Genomic DNA, 26,359 nt, shown 5'->3' on the forward strand with positions numbered 1-26,359 from the left:
TAATGCCAACCTATGCACTAGGGTACATACTGTTGACCTCTTTGGGGACCAAAGTTTCTCAAGTGGGGGGAGTGTGTAGCGGGGTTAAACATGCCTAAAGACACTGTTTGATATGTGGGAAGGAACTAGGCTCCCTCTAGTGGTAGCTGCATGGAATTTCCCGGGCTGTGACTTCCTTTTCACAAGATGAAGAAACTACATCTCCCAGGCTGCTTTGCAAGATCCAGGAACTAGGCTCCCTCTAGTGGTAGCTGCATGGAATTTCCCGGGCTGTGACTTCCTTTTCACAAGATGAAGAAACTACATCTCCCAGGCTGCTTTGCAAGATCCAGGGTGCACGGCTGCACCGCACGGCACTATGGGGGAGGTTATTTAAAGGAAGAGAGAAGCGCGCGAAGGGGGGGGGGCCTTTCTGCGCTGGACTCTGAGGAACCAGCGAGCGAGAGTGAAGGACTGACACTGGATATTGGGCCAGAGCCTTTTAGCCTGGAGGGACGACGTGGAACCGTCCCATCTCAAGCACGAGGCACATTCCTGGAGGTCATACTGCTGTTTGCCGAGACCGGAAGTCATCCGCCAGAAGGACCCCGCGCGGCTGGCATATAGCCAAAGGACTGAGACCGCAGTGGAAGCGCACGAAGGAGAAACTTCTGTTGGTGAGAGGGCACATGCCCAATAACTGACTTTATCTGCTGAAGAGACAGTTTTATCTACAGATAGCGGTAGCGCAGCAGGAGGTGATAAAACCCCGGGGTTTATCACCATACTCTCTCAGGAGACTCATAGACAAACAATAAGGTCTGTAAAGGAGTCGCCAGAGGCTTATCTCTCTCGCAGAAGTTATTGCTCAGTTACGCAGACACCCTGCGGTGACAACTAACAGCTCGTTGTTTTTTCTCTCTTGATCTTTATTCCTAATCTGGATTACAAATGAGCTCTATTCAATAACCTTGCTAGCGAAGATCAACAAGAAAGAAGAGAACTCTGGGGGAGGGACTCAGATAGGCCCACCTACCTGGTACTGTGTCTAGCCTTAATGCAGGAGGAGTGTGGGGGTATTCTTTTACCTTTTTAAAGCTGTTTTAAATAACCTTTTATGGACTTGTATTGTATTGTATTGTATCTCCCCTATTCAATTTGATACATAGTAAACTAAGTTTGGTTAATTACAATCTTGTGCGTTGTTCCATTGTGTCACCCAGAAGGACTACTATTCAAGAAGGTAACAAGGTATTGTTGCATAGTGAAGTATTGTATTCCAACCTGTGTATCTATTTGATAGTCCAGTCCTATTCTGGGTCAGTTGTGCCTGAGGAGGGATCGAGCCAATTTGATTGGGTTGTTAGGCAGGGTGTAGACCCAATAATATAATCAGCAGCTCCTGCGGGGGTGGTGCTACATGTGTTATAAAATCGGCACACTCAATTTATTTGAAAACATTTCTTGGCACACTGTGCTTAAAAGTTTGCCTACCCCTGTTAAAAGGTATATTGTATCAAGTTCCAGATTATATCATGCAGCGTTCAAACAATACAAAACTGCCCAAACAAATTGCAATATATATGCTGTTTCAAAAAGATATATAAATATGTAGGATGAATCACAACAGGAATGGAACCCCTGTATTGAGGATTATTATTGCCTTCAAAACGTCCAGTTGATCAGCATGATTATTTCTAAAACTTTAAAACTCACTCAAAAGGGCAGCAAAGACTTATCGCTGTTGGGTGAGAAATAAAGGGAAATAAGACAGAATTCTGCCTGAGCATTCCACCTACTCACATGCAGTAATAATGTTAACATTTCAGCAAAGCTGAAATTTGCACCATGTTGGAAACTCACTGGTGTTGATTTACTAAAGTTAGCAAACTTAGCAAAGAGCATTTTCACTTAGTTAAGTAAATAAGGTGAATCTAAGTTCACTTTGAAATTGCAATTATGTGCAAGGAAAATAAAAGGGACTCTGTCGATACACTACATTTTTTTTTTTTAAATCAAACCAACTGTTAAATAATGTACATACCTTTCCTGATGCTTGTACCTGAAAGTCTACTGATCTATGCACATTACACAATACAGTAGTGATGTGGAAATCAGCAGGAGATAAAAGTGATCACTATGGGGACCCATGAGACTGACACTGCTGGAAGTGCCAGTTTCCCTGTAAGCTTGCATTGACACAAGAATTGAGTGGCATTTGGCACCATGGACAAAAGGGAGGGTGAGTGTCTACATTCTTTATTACAGGTATGGCTTGATTTGAAAAAAATAAAATAAAAAATAAGTATAGCAACTAGGTCACCTAAGCACAGGATTGGATGATTGAGGTTAGGATAACTTCACCTTATTCACTAAGCTAAGTGAACTTTCACCTAGATGCGTGAACAGTACCCCATTGTTTAATTAACTTCTATGGCAAAAATCATAGGTTGATAATTGGTATAAAGTAAATATGAGAAGTAGAAGATGTAGGAGTGGAAGTAGAATAAAACACTTTTTATTTAATATAAAAACACAAACATGTATGCTGCCCACTGAAAATAATAATGTAAAATCCCATAATATAAGATACCCTTGTAACAATTGTATTTTGGTTTTCTTGTGTTCTTGGATTCTGTTGTTTTTTTTTTTTTGTTTTTTTTTATGATGTAGATGCCAAGCATTTTAGATGATTGTCCTTAAGGAATTGAGATATACATTACAACAATATTTAATATAGGTATTATGAGTCAAAAGTTCTAAACTATTTTATGACTTTAAAAACCTAATTTAAGCCCAACTGAACTCTCAGTTTAAACACTTTTCAGGTGCAACAAATTATTAGGTGTGCAATGTCGTACAGTTTGTTTTCTTTAGAAACCAGTCACAACCTGAGTAAAAAAGACTGTCCCCTGCCAGTCTGTAGATAAGAACCCTTGCTTTCGGTTTGGAAACAGTGGTTCCAAACAAAGGTCTGATACGCCCCCTGTTGAGTCACAGTTAGATCTCTCCAATTGGCAGGAAGCATGAGGTTTGCTGTTTTTAGAGAACGGCAAATCACTGCTTCCGTACAGAGAGCACAGGTCCTTTTCTAGAATGGCTTTCTAAGGGTCCTTTCACACGAACGATCCGATCAGATCCACCTGTCAGTTTTTTAGGCGGATCTGATCGGATCCTCCATGCATCCCTATGGGGCAGCGGATGTCAGCGGAGACATGTCCGCTGACACCCGCTGCCATCTGCATCCGATCCTGTCTGTGAAATCCGGACAGATGGAAACCCTATTTTCCATCCATCCAGGGGATCGGATCGGATGGGATCGGATGAGAGCAGACAGGCGGCCCATTCTCATCAGATTCCCCATAGAGAGCAGCAGGGCTCTGACACCTCCCTCTCCACACACAGAGCGGAGAGGGAGCTGTCACCTTCCTGCTCAGGGGGGATCAGTGTATCGATCCCCCGCTGAGAAGCATGGAGTCCGCCGATGGAGGCGGACCATGTGAAAGGAGCCTAAATAAAAAAAAAGCTGTAAGACTTGATGCACCTGGAATGCATTATCTGATTTAAACTGAATTCTCATTTGGGCTTTAGGGGCCTTTCACATATGTAAGCCGATCAAGTGGAAGCGGGGTTTGTCCGTGTTTACTCTGCATAAACTGAGCAGACATAATAAACCTGTCATTGACCCCTACTCCGCTCCTTTCAGCAGGGGGTCACCTGCTGATCAGAACGGAAGATGTCCATGAGAAAGGGCCCTTAATGCTGGCCACATATATATTTGGTGTACATTTTTCTTTATCTTGACATCCACAATTGCAAATAACCAGGAAATATTCACAGCAACATTGAGATTGTATTTTGATATAAAAACTGCTTGATATTCCTAGAAAATTGCCCTGCCTATAGCCAGCATAAGGGTGAAATGTAAATGATGAATGTGCTCAAAATAGGTGTGGTTTTAAATAGCCATGGGAAACAAGTCTGCCACTCATTTTTCCTCCTATATTAATATATTCTATTTGTTGGTGAAGAAGAGTAGGCTTTTTATCACTGGTCTTAGAGTTGGGATAGAAAAATATATACATAATTATTGATTGCAATTATCTATGAAGCAGGCAATCTGATTTTTTTAAAATCTGAAATTGGTTGTACAGTAGGACTATATTCAGACAAGTAATGCCAACGTTAAATATTCATTAACAGCAATGGATAAACAATTAGGAGAACAAAAATGATTGCTGATCTGACAAACCTGAATCAATATCCAAGACAACACCCGCAGCATTCCAAACACCTTCATTTCTTTCCTCAAGGACATCGACAACTGATTTCTAAAGAAGTGGGCATCAGAAAAGGGCTCTTAAATAGTAAGCTGCCACAAACAACATGGCATGTTTTCCTTAGAAGACACTTCGGTAAATGACAGGAATGTCTATGGTACACATACACAGGCACACACAAATTCACTGTATATCATATCAAGTATGGCAATTTTAAAAGCAAAAAAATACAGCGGCAAAATAAATCAATGGGCCTTTTGTGATCTCCGTGACACTGTTAACAATTACAACCTTCAAAGATGTAATACTTTTCAAAGAAATCTGGAAAATCTATCAAACACAGAACTAATTCAGACATACGCTTAAGCAAATAGCTTGAACAAAAAATGTTTAGCATTGTACAATCCTATGTCCATTGCTGAAATATCTTTGGGTCAAATTCCATGGTCATTTACTTTGTCACATATCACTAACCTTACATGGGTTGATCTCTCAATTTCTATGCCTAAAAATTCAACGCAATTCTTTCTACTTACATACATTATTCTTCAAAAAAGGAATATAGGACATTCAAAATAAATAAGCCCTTGGTAGAAAGCTAAAAGAGATCAAACGTTAAGAAACGAAAAAAAAACACCAGGAGCAGAGGGAGTAATCGTGAAAAGCAATAACGACTTGGGGTCACTAAGGTTGTAGCTTATGCTAGGCTGCAAGCTATATTTAGTCTGACAACATGATCTAAGTCATCTGAGGTATAAAAGTGTAACAGCAAATGCAGCACTTCTCAGTAAACAAAAGAAAATAAATATATTTATACATTACCTAGATCACCGTCTCCCCACGGCACCTCCAGGTATTCACCATGTACCAAAAAAGCACTCATGTCTGCAGTATATTAGGCCCCTTTCAATTGCATGACTTTGAGTGCTTAGTGTGTGAGCTACGTCTGAGGAGCTGTGTAATTCAAGCCGTTTACTAGTTAACCCCTAATCTCAACTGTGCAGAATTTTTTTTTTTTTTTAACAATCAATTTTTTATTAATTTGTAAAGAACAACAATACACAAATTAATAAGCTGTAGTTAATAACATTGGTGTAAACTTCAATACAAGGAAGTTTTTATAAAAATGTTGATATCCCTGACCATCCTACCCCAGATGGGATCAATCTGTAGGCATGGCGTGGACATCAAGTTAACCAGAGAAAAGCAATTACATGGGATACCACAACAGAACAAAAACAAGGAAAAAGGACATTTTTGAGCATATCTAAGAACTACATCAGAGCGGAGGAGAAGATACATAAAGAAATCAAGTGTGTTCCAAACTTGGGGGTATAGTTATAGGTTACACTCCTTTAAATAAGCAGAAGCTTAAGCCCCTGTTCACATTAGGTCGCTCCGACTTCGGGGGCGACCTGTGAAGTCGCGTGCAGCGCGACTTCGGCGTGACTTGCACGGACTTCGCATAATGGAAATCAATGCAAGTCGCCTCCAGGTCGCCCCGAAGTAGTACAGGACCCTTTTTCTAAGTCGGAGCGACTTGTGTCGCTCCTATTAGAACAGGTCCTGTATTACACAGTGGGAGCAACGGTGGACGACTTGTCAGGCTGACCAAGTCGCCTGACAAGTCATGCCAGTGTGAATGGACTCGGGTGAGATATCCAGGTAATCCATTTATTTTTGATAGTGGAGGTGGAATAACTCTTATAAGCTAGCATCAATTCAAACTGTGCTTGAGTATTTAATCTGGAAATGACAGTCAATAGGTTAGGAACTGTGCAGAATTGAACACAATGATTCTTTGTATAAAATGGGGAATAACCACAATTTGCATATATAGTTTGCTAGCATTAAATTGCAAACGGATAAGAATAACATTTCACAGATATCCTATAAAAGAATTGAGATTTCTAAAGGTATAGTGCAGTAATAGGGAATTAAGCATTTTATGGAACATCTACCGCATTACAGCACAGGCTACACCTTCCTACACTATGCTGCCAAATGCTTGTACTGTCTTCACAGCTTTATTTATGTCTCCTTGTCTTAGAGTTTTACTGCTCGGTTACAGAAAAATATCAATGTCAGTGTTATGGCTTTACGGGTCCTATTTTCACTTATAGAAAATGAATTTCTATTAAAATTCCTTGCTAATCTATATCGCTTCATGGGTCTTATTAACAGGAAAGTAGGTTTAAGCTAGGGTTTCCGCCTCATCCTTTTAATTCAGGACACATATTAATTACACAGGTTCTGTGGCTGATTAAGGTGGTAATTAAACTCACCTAGTGCCTTGTGTGCATTATATTAGCCTCCAAACCTGTGTGATTAATACGTGTCCTAGTTTAAAGGAATGATGTGGCAACCCTAGTTTAGGCGCGGTGACTTCATGGAGCAATGGCTATTTTTAACCACTTAAAATGGATCTAAACCCTATTCATGAAATTTGACCTGGGCACATCTATCTGTAGTGTTTGTTTATCTCTCTTCAAAGCCCTAGGTCTTGTGGCTTTCTTCTGCACCGTTCTTCTGTTATCAGCATGATATTTTCAGATAAGTTCCTCGTCAACTGAGATAAAACCAGACTGAATTTTGTGTCGGAGAGGGTGCTAAAAATAGATTAGCAAAGAGCTGGTCTATTCACAGCACATTTCTTCATGTTTCTGCCTACGTGGTGTATGCCTTTCCTCCAATCAGCTGTCTCACAGTGTATGGCAAGAGTCCACACCCACAGGTGAATCAGGAAGAGAAAATTCTAACAGAATGTGCACTTTCGAAACAGTATAAAAAGCTGAAGACAGTACATATACAAGTAAAACTTATGTAGGGGGATTTGTTTAATCTCTGTGTATTATTTGCGGCTGTTCACTTCACTGGGTATATGTGAGGGTTTACATCCACTTTAAGGTCCACCCTATAGCAGTTTTACTGCTACAGGGTGGCACCTGTGTGCTGGATCACGTATAAATACAGTTTACAAATGCTTAATACTCAGCCGACATATAAAAATCTAGAGGCTTATGTATGTGTAGATGTATGTATATATATATATATATATGTATATATTATGGATTGTCCGATATCGGTTTTTCATTGCCGATGCCGATATTTTGGCAATCGCATATCACTATTGGCCGATATGGGCCGATATTTTGTACATCCTATGTCAGGGTCTGAGACTAGTCTTCTCCTCCTCCAACCATTAGGTGGTGATGCTCATGTAAGGGTAAAATGATGTCACATAGCATAATTCCGTTTACAAATGTTATTGAATATGCCACTCACATATGTACAAATTAAAGATATAAGCAATTCCACATTAGTAGATCTGCTGGCAGATCGGTATTTCTCACCCACTTGCCATAAGTGATACCTGGGTGATATTTCTCGGTTCGGCACCCACTCAATACTGATTCATCTCTCACCCACTTGCCATAAGTGACATACGAACTCGGAGGTCACGAGTGTGGTCACCCCCGCCGTGACCACGTGACCTCAAAGATCGTCATTGTATGCCAGACGGAGCGGTATCACCCGGGTGTCATTTACGGCATCCGTTACAGATACCGATCTGCCAGCAGATCTGCTAATGTGGAATTGCTTATATCTTTAATTTGTACATATGTGAGTGGCATATTCAATAACATTTGTAAACGGAATTATGCTATGTGACATCATTTTACCCTTATATGAGCAATATTTGGAATATCGCCAATATCAGCCAGTTCCGGGGCCAATACAGATATATCGGCAAAAGTCAATATCAGCCCTCGATATATCGGCCTTGCCAATAATCGGTCGAGCCATAATACATATATATATATATATATACATATATATATATATATATATATATATAGACACACACACACTTTTCTAATGCACTATTTTTCCTCGCCTTCTTTTCTTTTGGACATATTAGTCTGAGTTACTGATTGCATCTGGGCTTGATCATCTTGGAAGGTTTTTGTCCAAAACTTTACCCCACGGGCCACCCAGGACCTTACACCTGTGAAAACAGTTTTGTTTCCCTACCAGGTGCTGCATGATATATACACATTTTTTAAGGTACTTTATATGTTCTCTCACATAGTTGGCTCATCGCTCCTTTACTTCATTGAACTCATACCTTTTTGATTATGATTGTATGGAAGTACGTTGTCTATATATTATTAACTATAAATTTTTGTTTGATTATAGCTTTAACGTTGCTCTGTGTCATATGCAAAATAAAAGAAAGGCTAAAGAGGTCCTGAGGAAGCGGTAACACTGCGAAACGCGTCAACCTTTTATGCATCTGAGATACCTTCAGTAGAATGTCCTCAGAAGGTTCTTCAGACATTTATGACTAAGTACATGCATGTGACCTGTGATGGTTTTTTAAAAAATGTCCCTATGGGGTTTATTTGCTAAAGCTAGAGAGGGCAAAATTAATCAAAATTCTGTATAGAAACCAATCAGCTTCCAGGTTTTATTGCTTAAGCTTAATTAAACAATCTGAGGTTAGAAGCTGATTGGTTTCTAATGCAGAATTGTGACTCATTTTGCCCTCTCTAGCTTTAGTAAATAAACCCCTTATGTATCTGTGTCTTTTTGATAATTAATACAAATCAGATTTTTTAAAAATATATATGTGTTATTACTTCTGGGGGTCTATACAAAGTCCCAATTCTAAATATATTTTTGTATTGAACTTTCAAAGCAGTAATGATACCTCTCTAAGTAGTGTATACATTACGAGTCACCAGCTAACAAACGCTTTAACATGCCAAGTTTGTGACTTGAAAGTGAGTTAGTATCAATAAACATAAGGCAATGCAAAATTGGGAGTTTTAAGTTTCAAACAAAACTGTGTATACAGCTTTTGCTCATACAAGTTAAGCATAAAAAAACATTTAAATGAAATGGCAAATAATCTCCCGAATGGACCAACAGTAGCTATATTGTGCAGTGGAGCATTTAAAAGCTATAGTATTTTATCTTCCATTTTTTTATTCCAAAGAGAACATAAAAGCAGTGGTGTTCGTCCTGAAAGATGAAATGGTTATTGGCATCCTATGACAGGCCTGTAGGGCAATTCTGATTTACTGACCTTGGTTAGTAAGGATACCCCAGCTGGCACTTCTCTTTGCTGGATACTTTTCTGTGCTATCTACAGCCTTTTTCCTCTTGCGGCTACTCAGTAGGGCAAGCTCTACAGCCATTCTTTCCCCTGAATATGGCTCGCTCTTCGGTGGTTTAGCAGCTCTCCCAGGGCTGAATCTCCATGTGTTATTCCACCTAGAGAATGTTTGTGCTCTATGCAGAATGTCAGCAGCACAGAGAAATCTTTTCTGTAATACCTAACAGGCTGGGGCTGGTGGGTACTCAAGGGGGGAAGGGATGGACTGCACTAGTGCTTGCTATTTTTAAAACGGGAAGAATCAGCTTAGCTGCAGTAGGATCCAGCAGTTTGGCAGTCAAGCAGTGTAAAATGTATTTTTATAAAGAAAATGCAACAAAAGGCAAGCAGTCTGTCAAAGCTAATCTCCCTAGCCTATGCTCTTACACAGCATTCACAATATACATAATAGTAATGTGTTATTTCTGCTGTGAGAGGCAGTGCCAGCAATGTGAATGCAGGCGTAACACGTCCACTGTCTTGCAGAATAAAAGTTGCATCAGAGCTCATTTAAAATGCAGGAGCTGTATTGGAGTTTCTTTCCATGCTGGATGTCAGCCAGAAAATGTTTTCCTATTTGCGCAGAGGCTTCACTTTACTTCCCATGAAAGATGAAGTGTCTGTTTAATGGCCATGATTCATTTCTTGGCTGGAAATTCATGCAGTACATAATACAGATCAAAACAATCTGGTTTAAAGGGCGATCAAAAACTTCAAACCGAATGCTTTAACATCAACTGAAAAACAGACATGTCCTGATGTCCTTGACTTATGTACTATGTTTTTATGCATGTTTTTTAATAGTTATGTAAGTCTTTGTGTTTACACAAGCACTGATGTTTTTACTGTTACATATCCATTAAGTTACTTATTTTTGTAACCTATTCGTATTGTTTTAATTTAAAAGAGAAGTATGGGGTTTCGTTTTTTTTTTTTGTAGAATCATACTTACCTAGGTGGATGCAGCATCGGACCAATGCTGAATCGGCCACCATTCTCGGAAGCCATCCCCGCCAGGAGTAGACAGTGATTACAGCTAGAGGCAAAAGCAGCCGCAATCGCAAGAGAATCCAGCAAGCTGGTTGTACCCAAGTTTATCGATTGGTACATTCAGCCTACCCATTAATGGTTCAATCTTGGCTGGTTCCTGGTGAACCGACCAAGATTCGAGCCATGTATGGGCGGCCTAAGAGACTACATTGTGTATTGAACAGAACTCAAGGCAGACTAAGTATGTTCCATAGGTGTCACCCTGAAGCCAGTGTATCGTTCCATATGACCCCGATGGAAGGGGGACCCACTGTGACTGTACCCTGTCATGCACTACACAATGCAAGTATTCAATTATATTTTACCAGCAGCACTGGATCTGCTGCATCATTTTGTCACCTCCCTTGCCGACCAGGGTGGGTGGGGGTGCCTGCGAGCTGGGGGCGGGAGCACTGTACTGTGCCGATCCAATCGGCAGTGCCCAGTACAGTGTGGTCACCCCCCCCTACATTTACCCCCTCTTTCTCTCACCTTCACCTCCTCTCTCACCCCCCTCTAACTCTTACCCTCTCTTTCTCTCACCCCCTAATTTCTCTCCCCCCCTCACCCTCCTCTCTCACCCCCCATCATCCCCCCTCTCTCTCTCACCCCCATTACCCCCTCTCTCTCACTCCCCATGTGTCTCTCTCACCCCCCCTGTCCCTTTCTCACCCCCCCTCCCTCCACTCTCTCTCACCCCTCTCTTACTCCCACCCCCCTCTCTCCCTCTACCTCCCTTTTTCTCGCCCTCTGACCGGCTCTGCCATAAGATGTAAAATGTAGTTAAACATTAAAAAATGATGTAATACATTTAAAAATATTTGTTTACATTTATTTACAGATATATATATATATATAGATATAGATATATCTATATCTATATATATATATATATATATATATATATATACACACACACACACACACACACACACATGTGTGTGTTTGAGCTTTGGCGTGCACACCCTAATGCAATAGTCTGCGACCACCTATAACACCATAATTTCAAATACAAGGATAACTTCTACAGACAGAAACATGACTGTACAATGGGTTCACCTGTCATTGCTTTAGGTAGGTACAGGTAGATGCTACAAAGGGCAAGATTAGAGCATTAGAAATGCAAGTGTTTAACGAACACTTTGGCTGTTTACTTTGCAAGGAAATTTACCACAGAGCTAAGTGAATGAAGTGAAGCTCCACTCACTTCCATCATCCAATCATGTGCAAGCAAAAATGCTGTTTTTTTCCTTGGCTATTCTTTGCACATTCACTAAACTCTGTGGCATATTCCCTTGAAAAGTACAACTTACCTTTCCTGCAAAATGAATAGCCCATTTGCCTTTAGTAAATTCACCCCAATAAACTTAGTGGAAAAAAAACATCAAGTTTACATGGAAAGAGGCACAGAATAAGAAATGACCATTTTTGGACTGTGTTACATGTCAAAGGAAGGGGGTAGGGTGATGTGGACATTAAGTGTGACAATGTGACAATAGTGAGGTCTGACTAGCCACAAACTATGTGGAGAGAATAAGGAAGTAGTTCTGAACATCGTGCTACCCTCATTTTCCCCAGAATTTAAAGGCTTAACCAGCTTGGCTCTAGAGCAAAGTTTAGATTTTTGGTGTAAAAATCTTCATTTTTGGCAATACAATTACTTAAACCCCCAGAACATTATATATTTTCTGAGAGCAGAAGCCCTGTAGAATAAAAAGATGATAATTGCAAACTTTTATGTCACATGGCATTTACGTAACTGTTTATTAAACCCACATTTTCAGAAATAAATATAATAAAATTAATTTTAGTGCAAGCACACACATTATACTACCCATTTTTTAGTAAAATATAAAAGATAAGATTGCGCTAAGTAAATAGATGCCAAACATGCTAAGTCTTAAAAATATGGGTGCCTGTGATATCGCAAAAAAACTATGGTGCCCAAAAATTTCCCAAGGTGAGGCTTTAAAACCTTTCCTGCTCATCAGTTTAGAGTTAAACAGGGGCACTTGTGCTAGAATTATTTTTCTCACTCTGATGTTCACGATGATATGTCACATGTGTGGTGCAACAGCAGTTTACATATAAATCAAACAAGGAAAAGCCACGCTAAATATGATAAATAAAACAAACAAAAAGCAGAAACTAGTCTGTGTGATATCGTCACAGTTTCAGTGCAAAAATACTTATTTAGGTTGCGCTAAAATATTAAACATAAAAGTCCACAAATAATGTAAAAATCCAAATGAGTGTCTCTAACATAAAGAGTCCAACAAGTGTGATATAATATTCCAGATAGTTGTCACCACCATCCACCACCTTGAAGAGTGATCCTGTGTGTGAATACCGCCACCAATGATTGAAAAACTCCCTTCACGGATCATGTGGACCTCTCATTACGAAAGGTCACAAAGGCTTATGGCTCCATACCCAGCCAGGGCCTTGTGAAACATCAGCAAGGGTCTTCTAACATGACTCATCAAACTCCTCAGCTCAGTGTCATGGATGTTTACCCAAAATATTGAAAGTTCCACATAGTGCAACTTGTAAAATGTTATCGTTCAGATAAAAATAAATTGCACTTATAATATGGGTGTATAAAAATGCCTAAAATCATGTGCATAGGCCGGCACACACACAATAAACTGTTCTTCCGGGACTCTAGGGAATCAGTGACGTCAGTGCGTCACTCTGCCCTATGTGTTTTGTCATACGTTGACGGTTTACGTATGTCCGCACACCCTTGGCTTGCATTTATGATTGTGCATGTGTGGGGAAATGTGGGTTAAAACAATCTCTTTTTAAATACATTTTATTGTAATTTTTTTTTAACTTGTTTCTTTTCTTTATTTATTGTTACTTGATTGATATTACCGGGGGTTAATAAACCCCTATATAGTAGCATTGGGCAGATAACAGGTACTCTTTTTGGAGACATTAGGGGTCTAATAGACTCCAATTTCTCCCCAGCCATTAACAGCATCCAACTAAGTACAGATTTGCTTGGTTAGATGTATCCACTGGCCAGGAAATGGTGGATCAGAAACCTGGAAACCAATAGTGATGAAATCATCATCACTTCCAGTTTCATTGTTTACATGTGAAAGGGAGGCATGGATATGTGAGTGATAAATACATTTTCTTTACCCTGGGTTCACACTGCTGCGTGGGAGGTAGTCCATGTCATTCGCACAGGAATCGCAGCACATTCCATGTCCGAATTACATGCGGTGTCTGTGCTGTGCGATTTGAGCCATGAATTTGTATGGCTCAAATCGCACCGCAATCGCACCAAACTGGTGCAGGACCCTTTTTTTGTCCACATCAGAATAGGTTCGCATTTGGTCCAATTCTGCAAATCACACTGTACTTTGCAAACTGATAATGGGGTGTGGTTAACTTAAAGGCAGAAGGGTTTTTTTTTTATCTTAATGCATTCTAATGCATTAGATGTGTCATCAAAATGATCACCCGATAATGCAGATGGTTAGTTGTCATCATTCATTAACCAGGCATGTAAATAAAAAAGGTACACAATGGCAAGTAAACTTAATACATCAGACATTTAGAAATTATTTTCCTGCACCCCAGCGGGCATGCTGACATTACCAATATGTCCCCCAGTCACAGTGATGGGATCTCCACTGCCCCTGTGACAAAGTCTATTGAGATGAAACGTACATGTGGAGCACCTGTGTCGCCATCAGTATTTGTAATTGGGATTGCTCTATCTATATCATTTACTAATTTTATGAAGATTTGACATTTTGGATAAACATTATTTGAGTTTTTTATGCTTTGCACAGAATAATTGGCACTTTAATTGAAAATATGCAGTTTGTATACCTTATCTGGAACTTTATTAAATAATATCATTTATGAATGCACATGTTTACAGCTTTACATGTATATATATGGATACATTTACTTTTTTGCACTTATAGCACCTTATTCTCATCAGTATATGAGCACTATATGTGTAACGCTGAGCGCTCCGGTCCCTGCTTCTGGACCGGAGCGCTCGCAGCGTTCGTTCCAGATCCACTCACCTGTGCCCGCTCCGGCTCCCTCCTCCGCTCCCCGCTCACATGGTTCCCGGAGCGTGCGCCCCTGCACCATAGGGCGCGCACGCGCAGGTTGTTTAAAATTTAAGGGGCCTGTGCACCAGTAATTGGTGCCTGGTCCAAACCTCCCTTCCTGTTTCCTGTGACCTGTTTCCTGTTTCCTGTTACCTGTTTCCTGTGACCTGTGACCTGTTTCCTGTTTCCTGTGACCCGTTTCCTGTGACCTGTTTCCTGTGACATGTTTCCTGTTTCCTGTTTCCTATATAAGTGACCTGTCCCTTCCAGCCATTGCCGGATCTTTGTTGCCTTGTTGCCTTAGTGAAAGCGTTATTTGTGTAATCCTTTGCCTGTTGCCGAACCCTTTGCTAACGACTATCGCCTCTGAACCTGTGCTGCCTGCCCTGACCTTTGCTACGTCTGACTACGCCTCTGCCTGTCCCTTTTGTACTACGCCTATATCAGCAGTCGGTGAGGTTGAGCCGCTACCAGAGGACACGACCTGGTAGTTACCGCCGCAGCAAGCCCATCCCACCTTGCGGCGGGCTCTGGTGAAAACCAGTAACTACTTAGAACCGATCCTCCGGTACGGTCCACGCCAATCCCTCACTGACACAGCCGATCCACTCCCTGCATCGCTCCTGCTACCAGTCCGGACCCTGACAGTAAGATCCGGCCATGGATCCCGCTGATGTGCCTCTGCCTAGTATCGCGGACCTTACTACAGTTGTGGCCCAGCAGTCGCAGCAGATCGCTCAGCAAGGTCAACAGCTGGCACAGTTGACCGCCATGCTGCAGCAGCTTCTTCCAGCACAGCAGCAGCCGCCTCCACCGCCTGCATCTGCTTCACCACCGCAGCCTGTGGCCACCGCCACTTCTAGAGTCCGTCTGTCCATGCCGGCCAAGTACGACGGTGATCCCAAGTTGTGCCGCGGATTCCTATCCCAATGCTCCCTTCACCTGGAGATGTCGGCTGACCAGTTCCCCTCGGAACGAGCCAAGGTGGCATTTGTCGTTAGCCTGCTTTCGGGGAAGGCCCTGGCCTGGGCTACACCACTTTGGGACCGCAACGATCCTGCCACTGCCAGTGTCCAGAGTTTCTTTGTGGAATTCCGGAGTTTTTTTGAGGAGCCAGCCCGGGCTGCCTCAGCAGAGACTGCGTTATTGAACTTGTCCCAGGGGAGTTCCTCTGTCGGAGACTATGCTATCCGTTTCCGCACCCTGGCTTCGGAACTCTCCTGGAATAACGAGGCGCTCTGTGCTACCTTTAAGAAAGGCTTGTCCAGCGCCATAAAGGACGTCCTGGCCGCACGAGAAGTCCCTACCAACCTGAGTGACCTCATCCATTTGGCCACCAGATTTGACCTGCGTTTTGCTGAGCGACGAGAGGAACTGCTACAGGAAAAGGGTAGTGCTCGTCCCAGATGCTTTCCTCGTCTGGCGCCTATCTTCCAGCCTCCACCGCAACCCTCTTCTGGGCCTCCCGCCGAGGAAGCCATGCAGGTGGATCGGTCTCGCCTGACCACGCAAGAAAGGAACCGCCGTAGAGACGAGAACCTCTGTTTGTACTGTGCCAGTACTGAGCACTTTCTAAAGGACTGTCCTCTCCGTCCACCGCGTCAGGGAAACGCTCACACCTAGTCAACGTGGGAGAGGCGTTGCTAGGTGTGAATACCTCCTCTCCGCGCATTACGGTACCCGTGCGGATTTCCGTGTCCGCCAAGATCTCCTTTGCTGCCTCTGCCTTTCTGGATTCCGGTTCAGCCGGTAACTTCATCGACGCCTCGCTGGTGAACAAGTTCCACATCCCTGTGGTTCGTTTACTGAAGCCCATCTTCATCTCCACAGTTAATGGAGAGAGACTCGACGGTATGGTGCAGTTCCGTACAGAACCCCTCCAGATGGACATCGGAGTCCTGCATTCTGAGCGATTGGAGTTTTTTGTGTTACCCCATTGCACCTCAGAACTCCTCTTGGGTCTGCCCTGGCTCCAGCGCCATTGTCCCGTTCTGGATTGGACCTCCGGAGAGGTTCGAAGCTGGGGTTCGGCTTGTTTCGGCAGATGTCTCAAGTCGGTACGAGTCAAGTCTGCACCTGTTATTTCTCCTCCTCCCGGTCTGCCTGAACCATATGCGGATTTTCCAGACGTTTTTTGCAAGAAACAGGCAGAGGTGTTGCCTCCACATAGGCCATATGACTGCCCCATTGACTTGCAACCTGGCACTACGCCGCCTAGGGGAAGAATCTATCCTCTCTCCCCTCCAGAGACTCTAGCCATGTCAGAGTATATCCAGGAGAACCTGCAGAGAGGGTTTATCAGGAAATCCTCTTCTCCTGCCGGAGCAGGATTCTTCTTTGTTGCGAAGAAGGACGGTACCCTTAGGCCTTGCATAGACTTTCGGGGTCTCAACAGCATTACTGTAAAGAACCGTTACCCTCTTCCCCTGATTACGGAACTCTTTGACCGGTTACAAGGCGCCAAGTACTTCACCAAGTTGGATCTCAGAGGGGCCTATAACCTTATTCGCATCCGAGAGGGTGACGAGTGGAAGACGGCTTTTAACACCCGAGACGGGCATTTTGAGTACTTAATCATGCCTTTCGGGCTCTGTAACGCTCCAGCGGTCTTCCAGGAGTTCGTTAACGACATTTTCCGAGACCTGCTCTATACCTGTGTCGTGGTCTATTTGGATGACATCCTCATCTTCTCTACTAACTTGGATCAACACCGTGCTCATGTCCGCTTAGTACTCTCCCGTCTCTGAAAGAACCGTCTCTACGCTAAATTTGAAAAGTGTTTGTTCGACCGTACCAGCCTTCCCTTCCTGGGCTACATCATTTCTGCCAAGGGACTACAAATGGATCCTGCCAAACTGTCTGCCATCCTGGACTGGCCTCGTCCCTCTGGCCTTAAGGCCATCCAGCGATTCCTCGGATTCGCAAACTATTATAGACAGTTCATCCCGCATTACTCCACCCTTGTGGCACCAATTGTAGCCCTAACCAAGAAGGGGGCTAACCCGAAATCTTGGCCTTCCCAGGCCGAGAAGGCCTTCAGCGCTCTTAAGTCTGCCTTTGCCACCGCCCCAGTTCTGTCCAGACCGGATCCTACTAAGCCGTTCTACCTGGAAGTAGACGCTTCCTCTGTTGGTGCTTTGCTCATGCAAAAGACTACGAGAGGCAAGTCGGTTACTTGCGGGTTTTTCTCTAAGACTTTCTCTCCCGCTGAAAGAAATTATTCTATTGGGGATAGAGAATTACTCGCCATCAAGCTGGCCTTGGAAGAGTGGCGGCATTTACTGGAAGGATCGGTACATCCCGTGAACATCTACACGGATCATAAAAATTTATCTTACCTCCAGTCTGCTCAGAGACTAAATCCCCGCCAAGCTCGCTGGTCTCTATTTTTTGCCAGATTTAACTTCCGGATCCACTTTCGTCCAGCGAGCAAGAACCTCAGGGCCGATGCCCTCTCTCGTTCGTCTGATGTCACAGGAGAGGAAGTCAAGCCACAGCACATTGTGCCCCCAGAATGTCTGGTCACCGTGGCACCTATAGACTTGCGTAATCTCCCTCCTGGAAAGACCTATGTTTCTCCCCGTCTTCGCCTAAAGGTTCTTAAGTGGGGACATTCTTCTCTTCTCGCAGGACATCCTGGCGTCCAAAAGACTCTACAACTTATCTCCAGGAGATATTGGTGGCCATCCTTGGAGAAGGAGATCTCTGAATTTGTACAGTCCTGCTCTGTATGTGCCAGAGACAAAACCCCTCGCCAAAGACCCGCCGGCTTTCTCCAGCCACTTCCCATACCAGAGACCCCTTGGTCCAATATCGCGATGGACTTTGTTACGGACCTACCACCATCTCACGGGAAAACGATAATTTGGGTCGTCGTAGATCGCTTCTCGAAGATGGCGCACTTCATCCCGTTGCCAGCCTTACCATCCGCACCTCAGTTGGCCAAGCATTTCCTCCGACACATCTTCCGGTTACACGGCCTGCCTTCACATATTGTCTCCGATAGAGGAGTCCAGTTTGTGTCCAAGTTCTGGAGGGCTCTCTGTGGACGGCTTAAAATCAAGCTGGATTTCTCTTCTTCATACCACCCCCAAACCAACGGACAAGTAGAGCGGGTCAATCAAATCTTGGGCGACTACCTTCGCCACTTCGTTTCCTCCCGTCAAGACGATTGGGTCGACCTCCTCCCGTGGGCGGAGTTCTCCTATAACCACAAAGACTCTTCCGCCACCAACAAGTCTCCCTTCTTCGTGGTTTACGGTCGTCATCCTCTGCCTCCTCTGCCGTTATCCTCCTCCTCCGGTGTACCTGCGGTGGATGACCTGGTGCAAGACTTTTCTGCCATCTGGCGTGAGACGCGCCTGTCCCTCTTACAGGCCTCATCCCACATGAAAATCCAAGCGGACAAGAAACGTCGGTCTCCTCCTGTCCTGGTTCCTGGGGACAGAGTTTGGCTCTCCTCCAAGTACGTCCGCTTCAGGGTTCCTAGTTACAAGCTTGGTCCTCGTTATTTGGGACCCTACAAGGTCAAGAAGAGGATCAATCCTGTGTGTTACCAACTCCATCTCCCTCCCTCCCTTAAAATTCCCAACTGTTTTCATGTCTCCCTCCTCAAGCCTGCGGTCTTTAATCGCTTTTCCCCCAAGAATCTTCCTCCCACGCCTGTATCCGGTACCTCGGATGTCTTCTCCGTTCAGGAGATATTGGCCTCTAAATTGGTCAGGGGGAGAAGATATTTTTTGGTGGACTGGGAGGGCTGCGGTCCTGAAGAGAGATCCTGGGAGCCAGAGGAGAATATCTTGGACCGTAACCTCATCCTCAGGTTTCTGGGTACCAAAAAGAGGGGGAGACCAAAGGGGGGGGTACTGTAACGCTGAGCGCTCCGGTCCCTGCTTCTGGACCGGAGCGCTCGCAGCGTTCGTTCCAGATCCACTCACCTGTGCCCGCTCCGGCTCCCTCCTCCGCTCCCCGCTCACATGGTTCCCGGAGCGTGCGCCCCTGCACCATAGGGCGCGCACGCGCAGGTCGTTTGAAATTTAAGGGGCCTGTGCACCAGTAATTGGTGCCTGGTCCAAACCTCCCTTCCTGTTTCCTGTGACCTGTTTCCTGTTACCTGTTTCCTGTGACCTGTTTCCTGTTTCCTGTGACCCGTTTCCTGTGACCCGTTTCCTGTGACCTGTTTCCTGTGACATGTTTCCTGTTTCCTGTTTCCTATATAAGTGACCTGTCCCTTCCAGCCATTGCCGGATCTTTGTTGCCTTGTTGCCTTAGTGAAAGCGTTATTTGTGTAATCCTTTGCCTGTTGCCGAACCCTTTGCTAACGACTATCGCCTCTGAACCTGTGCTGCCTGCCCTGACCTTTGCTACGTCTGACTACGCCTCTGCCTGTCCCTTTTGTACTACGCCTATATCAGCAGTCGGTGAGGTTGAGCCGCTACCAGAGGACACGACCTGGTAGTTACCGCCGCAGCAAGCCCATCCCGCCTTGCGGCGGGCTCTGGTGAAAACCAGTAACTACTTAGAACCGATCCTCCGGTACGGTCCACGCCAATCCCTCACTGACACAGCGGATCCACTCCCTGCATCGCTCCTGCTACCAGTCCGGACCCTGACAATATGATTTTGATTATTTGAATATAGGTTTGTTTGAGTATATTCACAGCGCAACACATTTTTTTGATTGTGATATTTAACTCTTAGTGAATTTACCCCAATGTATGTAGACATCTTATTAGTGTTTTGAAAGTTTATGGTAAGACAGCATGGGCTTTTGTTAAAAAATCCACAAGGTCAATCAAACAGAGGAAAGAAGAACTGCATACACCAGAAGAAAGATAACCGTATGTCAGTGGTTTCCAAACTGCAGCCCTGGGGCTTGCGTTTATCCAGCTCTTGGGGCATTATTTCTTCTCACTATCTATTAAAAACAGAGGGGCACCACAGTTCCTGCCACTGACATCGACAATAGGGCACTATTCCTCTCACAGACACCAATGATGGGGCACTATGCCTCCCAAAAACACAAATGATGGGGCACTATTCCACCTACTGATACCAACAGTGGGGCACTATTCCTCCCACAAACATCAATGATGGGACACTATTCCACCCACTAACACCAATAATAATAATAATAACAATAATGGGACTGTTCTGTTCTCACGAAACGTATGCCCCAGGCGTGTGCAGCTCAACATACAGTTAAACCTTTAATCCTGCAATAACCAGTCCTTTTGTAACTTAAGGCTTTATTCCAGTGAACGAATAGTAGTCACATGAACAGGTTACAAGTCAGATGGAAATGCGAATAGGATTGTGAATAGGTGAAACTGTAAATAAACATATAAAGGCATACAATCAGTATACAAACATTAACAGTATATGCATTGAGTATATAACCAACAGTTCATAGGCATACCAGCGATGCTTCAAAAGGGGTTCAGGAATCTTCCCACAGGAACCTCAGATTCTGTCTGCTCTTTCCTGAGGTAAATCTAAACGAGATTCTCCTCAGAGAGGGGAGGAACTAATCCAGCAATAGAAAACAGGAAGTACCATAAAGTGCTGTATAACAGTCTATGTCACAGTGGCATCTTGTGGACAAGATTGGTATTACAAGTTCCAATGGAATTAATTATTTTCAAGCTGAAGGCATGACACTCCCCGTCTGGTATCATCAGATACCACTATTTATTCCTCAGATGATAACAGCAAACTAGTTCAGAAACTGGTCTGAGGAACAACTTGGTCTCCTTGTTTCTCTGGATCTTGACTTCCACTTTACATGGGAGTGATGACATGATGCAATCAAAACAGCAATGTGGTGGTGACCAAGAACTATTAGAGGGTTTCTCTCATCTGAATCTAGGTTGGTTTGTCTTAGACGACCACCTACCCTAAGTAGTCCATTTTGATCAAGGAATGGATCAAGTTTCCTCAGGGCACTGTCTCTAGGGATAGGTTTTCCGTTCAAGATACAGTCAATCTCCTTAGCATAGGCTTCGTGCTTTACAGTGCAGATGATAAGATCTTGAGACTGCTGTAGCTCTAATACTGAACTGATCCTTTGACAATGGTGCCATCCCTTACGGTCACAGTTGTTTGAGTCACCTTTAAAGGAGCGAGCTATATGGATAAGACAAGAAATAGCTCGAACAAGTGTCTTCCATTTTGAGAATCTGGTAAATATGTCAGATTTAAGCTGACAACTTAAGCAGACAATGCAGTATGAAATGTTGAGATCTCAGGACGGATGTCAGTATCTGAGTCTGGATCTACTAGTTCAGTCGTGTCACTTTTAGGAAAGGTTTGTTCTGCATCGTACAAGAATGCAGGTCCCGTAAACCATGTTGTGTCTTTAAGGTTACATGCAGCAACAGCTCTTGTAGCATGGTCTGCAGGGTTGTAGTCAGTAAGTACATAGTGCCATTGTGTTGGAATGGTAGATCTCCTAATCCTCAACACTCTGTTGTTGACATAGACGTAGAAACGTCTGGTCTCATTGTATAAGGTAGCCTAGAACTACCTTGCTGTCTGTGTAGAGCTGAACATCCTTAAGGTCAATGTCCATCTCTGAGGTTATTAGCTCTGCTAGTTCAACAGCTAGTACTGCAGCACAAAGTTCTAGCCTAGGTATAGTGTGCTCAGGATGTGGAGCAAGCTTTGCCTTGCCCATGACGAATCCTACGTGGCATCGTGCTGTAGTGTCAAAAATCCTTAAGTAGGCCACAGCAGCTATTGCCTTGACAGAAGCATCACAGAATATGCAAAGGTTTTGACTCTGTATCTCTGTAGAAGGTACAGGAGCATATGGGCGTGAAACATGGAGATCAGATAAGACTGATAGAGAGTCCCTCCACTCTACCCAAGAGTTCCTCTTATCAAGGGGTAGTGGGGCATCCCAGTCGGATGTTTCACGAATCAAGTCTCTAAGTAAGGCTTTGCCTTGAATTGTAACAGGTGCCGCAAATCCTAATGGATCGTACAGGCTATTGATTGAAGACAAGACACCTCTGCGAGTGAAGTGTCTTTCTTCTCCATTTACTTGGAAAGTAAAGGAATCGGATTTCAAGTCCCAAAGTAGACCTAGACTGCGTAGTACAGGTAAAGAGTCTGTACCCAGATCTAAGTCCTTTAGATCACTGGAATGGTCTTGAGCGGGGAAAGCTTCCATTACCTCTTTGCTGTTAGAAGCAATCTTGTGGAGCCTGAGATTGGAACAAGCGAGCATTTCCTGTGCTCTTTTAAGAAGACAGATTGCAGACTCACTGGAAGGTAAGAATTTTAAACAGTCATCCACATAAAAGTCTTTCTCTATGAATTGTCTTGCATCTGAGCCAAACTCAAGTTCACCTTCTTGGGCGGAATGTCTGAGTCCGTAGATAGCGACTGCAGGTGAAGGGCTATTGCCAAAGATGTGTACCCTCATGCGATACTCTGAGATATCTTTTGAAGGATCATTGTCTTGGAACCAAAGGAACCTTAGGAAGTTCCTGTCTTCCTCTCTGACCAAGAAACAATGGAACATCTGCTGGATGTCAGCTATGAAGGCAATACAATCTTTGCGGAAGTGTAAGAGCACTCCCAGGAGTTTGTTGTTAAGGTCTGGGCCTGTCAAGAGGACATCGTTTAAGGAGATACCCTTGTATTTGGCACTAGAGTCAAACACTACTCTAATTTGACCTGGCTTTTTGGGATGGTACACTCCGAATATAGGGAGATACCAACACTCTTCAGAGTCTTTAGGGGTGGGAGCCACCTCGGCATGACCATTCTCAAAGATCTTACCCATGAAAGAAAAGAAATGTTCCTTCATCTCTGGCTTTCTTTGCAAATTACGTTTAAGGGAAGAAAAAACGTTGTAGCGCTTGTTCTTTGTTATTGGGTAAGCATTGTCTCTGTGGTCTGAAGGGAAGAGGTGCAACCCAGCTGTTTGTGCTGTCTTTGACTAGACCTTGCTCCATTATTTCTAAGAAGAGTTTGTCTTCGATAGACATTGCCACACGATTGTCATCTTTAGTTCTCTGAAAGACTGTGCACCCTAAATGGTCTTGGTCACTGTCACAGGCAAAGTTGTCAATAGTGGGGCTTGTGAAGGGACAAGATGAGTGGGTGGCGTAGACTGATTCCTTAACAAGGAAATGGTTGTGGCATGGCTGGAAAAGAGAGGGACGTCCATTCTCTAGGGTATTTGTGAGCATGCTGCTAACGGAGTTAGGTTTGTGCACGCTTCCTAGACAGACATCTCCTATGATGACCCATCCAAGGTCTAACTTCTGAGCATAAGGAGCATTATTGGGACCATTAATCTGAGCTCTTGATTTGTGGGCTTGTAAGATATCTCTCCCAAGGAGTAGGATGATCTGAGCCTGAGGATCAAGTTCTGGTATCAGATGTGCTATGCGTTTCAAGTGTGGGTGATGAGCAGCTACATCTGGTGTAGGAATTTCAGATCTATGATCAGGGATCTGATTGCATTCGATAAGAGTTGGCAAAGACAAGCGCGATCGCCCATCGATGGACTCGATTTGGTAGCCGGATGCTCTCCTACCAGCCGTCTCCACTATTTCTGCACAAGTTTTCAAGGAGTAGGGAATGCTGGGGCCTTTAATGCTGAACATGTCAAAGAAAGTTGAGCTGGCTAATGACTTGTTACTTTGGTCATCCAGGATTACATAAAGCTTAATAGCTTTGTCTTTTTGGCCTGCTGGGTAGACTCTGACTAGGCAGATTTTGGAGCAGGACCTACCACCTATGGCTCCTTTGCAGATCTCTGTACATTGTGAAGTGACCTCTGGTGTAGTTGTGCTCCTCCTCCCCGCCGTGCTCACTAGTGCTGAGGGTGTGTTGTAAAGTCCATGGAGCTGGCTCAGGATGCAACCCTGTGTTGTGACCTGAGCTGTCACATTCTGTGCATTTCAAACTGACCTTACAGTCCTTGGCGAGATGAGATGTTGAAGAGCAGCACCTGTAGCAGATGTGGTTCTCCTTGAGGAAAGCTTTGCGGTCCTGCAGGGTTTTCTCTCTGAAGGCTCTGCATTTTAGTACAGGATGTGGCTTCCGATGCAAGGGACACTGCTTACCAGGATCATTGACCTTTGTCTCTGAGTTAGAGAAGTTGGCAGACCTGTGAAAGGAACCTGGAGGAGACACGTTAGTTTTGTGTACTGCTACTGGAGGTTTGCGAGGGTTAAGTCCCACAGAAGCGGCACACAACAGTGTAAAATCAAAATTTGGATCATTTCTTGTTTAAGCTTGCTGGCACACAAAGTCCACAAAAACAGAAAAAGGAGGGAATGAAACATCATGCTGTCTTTTATATTGGGATCCATGTGTAATCCACTGCTCTTGCAAGTTATAGGGTAACTTTTGCACAATGGGGTTGACACCTCTGGCTGTGTCAAGGAATGCAAGTCCTTGTAAGTCTCCCTCAGATTTAGCTACTTGAAGTTCCATTAGCAAGTCACTTAACTCTCTAAGTTTATGGTAGGCTTTGCTAGGTATTCTGGGAAAGTTATCAAGTCTTTTGAATAATGCATTTTCTACTGCTTCTGCTGAACCATAACACTCATTAAGTCTATCCCAGATTGTTCTAAGACCAGTGTCTGGGTAGTTTATATTTATTGTCCTGATTCGTCCCTGATAGCGTTTTGAAAGGATGACCGCCAGGCTCTGTAGTTTTCAGGGCGGTCATTAAATTTTTCAAGTCCTTTGGTGACTAACTCGCGTCGTGCAAAGAACCTTGCAAAGTCTATTGTGGCTTGGTTAGCCTGTTGTGAGTTGTCATGGTAAGATGGCTGTTTGTAGTCATACCTTTTGCTGGCACCGAGCTGTCCTCTGATGTACCGTTCTGGCTTGGGCGTTGGTTCTGGAGGGCGATTAGAAGGTGATTCTATTATCTCACTTATGGGGAGTCTGTCGTAGGAGACGTCACTTTGCACGGATTTCTCCCGTTTGCAGGCTTGAGGCTTGTCACTGACTTGCGGCGGTACCGTGGAGTGTCTTTGGCTTGTCTCTTTGACGTCATCTTTTACACTGCTTGTTTTAAAGTGTTGATTGATGTAATCTAAAGTTTGTTGTAGAGAATTTGAAGTTTCAGCTGCTGGATCGAGAATATTGCTGCGTCTGCTGCGTTCACTTCTCGGGTATACAGCTAATTCTAAGGCGTCTGCTTCAGCTATGGCTGCTGCTACTTCCTTCTCTACAGTCAGTTTCTCTAGGGCTACTTCTAGGAGGGCTTCCTCGGCCTCTAACTGTGCCTCTTGCTGCACTTTCTCTGTCTTTAGCCTCACTTTCTCCTGTTTAATCTGCATTTCTTGCTCGGCAAAGGCTGCTCGCGCCTTGGCGGCCTCAGCTTTCGCGCGTGCTATGGCGAGTGCATTGCTTGCGGAGGAAGATCTAGAGGAGCCGGAAACTCGGGACCTTGTCTTGAGTGAGGATGTCTGGCTATCTGACATATTGCTTGCAGGAATGCTTGACTGTGTAGAGACTGCTGTATTGCATATGCAGATGACTGCGCTGGCAGAATAGCAGGCCTCTGTATAGTCTCTGTCCTAAATCCCACTTGCTGGATAGCCGCTGTTTCACTGTTCTGTTCTCACTACACGTATGCCCCAGGCGTGTGCAGCTCAACATACAGTTAAACCTTTAATCCTGCAATAACCAGTCCTTTTGTAACTTAAGGCTTTATTCCAGTGAACAAATAGTAATCACATGAACAGGTTACAAGTCAGATGGAAATGCGAATAGGATTGTGAATAGGTGAAACTGTAAATAAACATATAAAGGCATACAATCAGTATACAAACATTAACAGTATATGCATTGAG

The 26,359-nt window shown here is 43.9% G+C and overlaps 1 protein-coding gene across 4 annotated transcripts in view; it reads right to left on the minus strand.

Annotated features, from left to right (window-relative positions):
- ASB5 (ankyrin repeat and SOCS box containing 5) overlaps positions 1 to 26,359 on the minus strand; it is a 110,430-nt gene that overhangs the window by 48,319 nt on the left and 35,752 nt on the right. The window contains exon 1 of one of the 4 annotated variants that reach the window (XM_082245647.1): positions 9,352 to 9,735. The exons of 2 other annotated variants lie outside the window; for them this stretch is intronic. In XM_082245647.1, the coding sequence (XP_082101773.1) occupies positions 9,352 to 9,463 (112 nt within the window). In that variant the 5' untranslated portion in view covers positions 9,464 to 9,735. Of the gene's footprint in view, positions 1 to 5,081; positions 5,163 to 9,351; positions 9,736 to 26,359 lie in introns of those variants that run through there. One more of the 4 variants, XM_082245648.1, reaches the window with a different exon arrangement.

Source organism: Pelophylax lessonae (genome assembly GCF_965119305.1).
Source record: "Pelophylax lessonae genome assembly, chromosome: 1".
NCBI classification, from domain to species: Eukaryota; Metazoa; Chordata; class Amphibia; order Anura; family Ranidae; genus Pelophylax; species Pelophylax lessonae.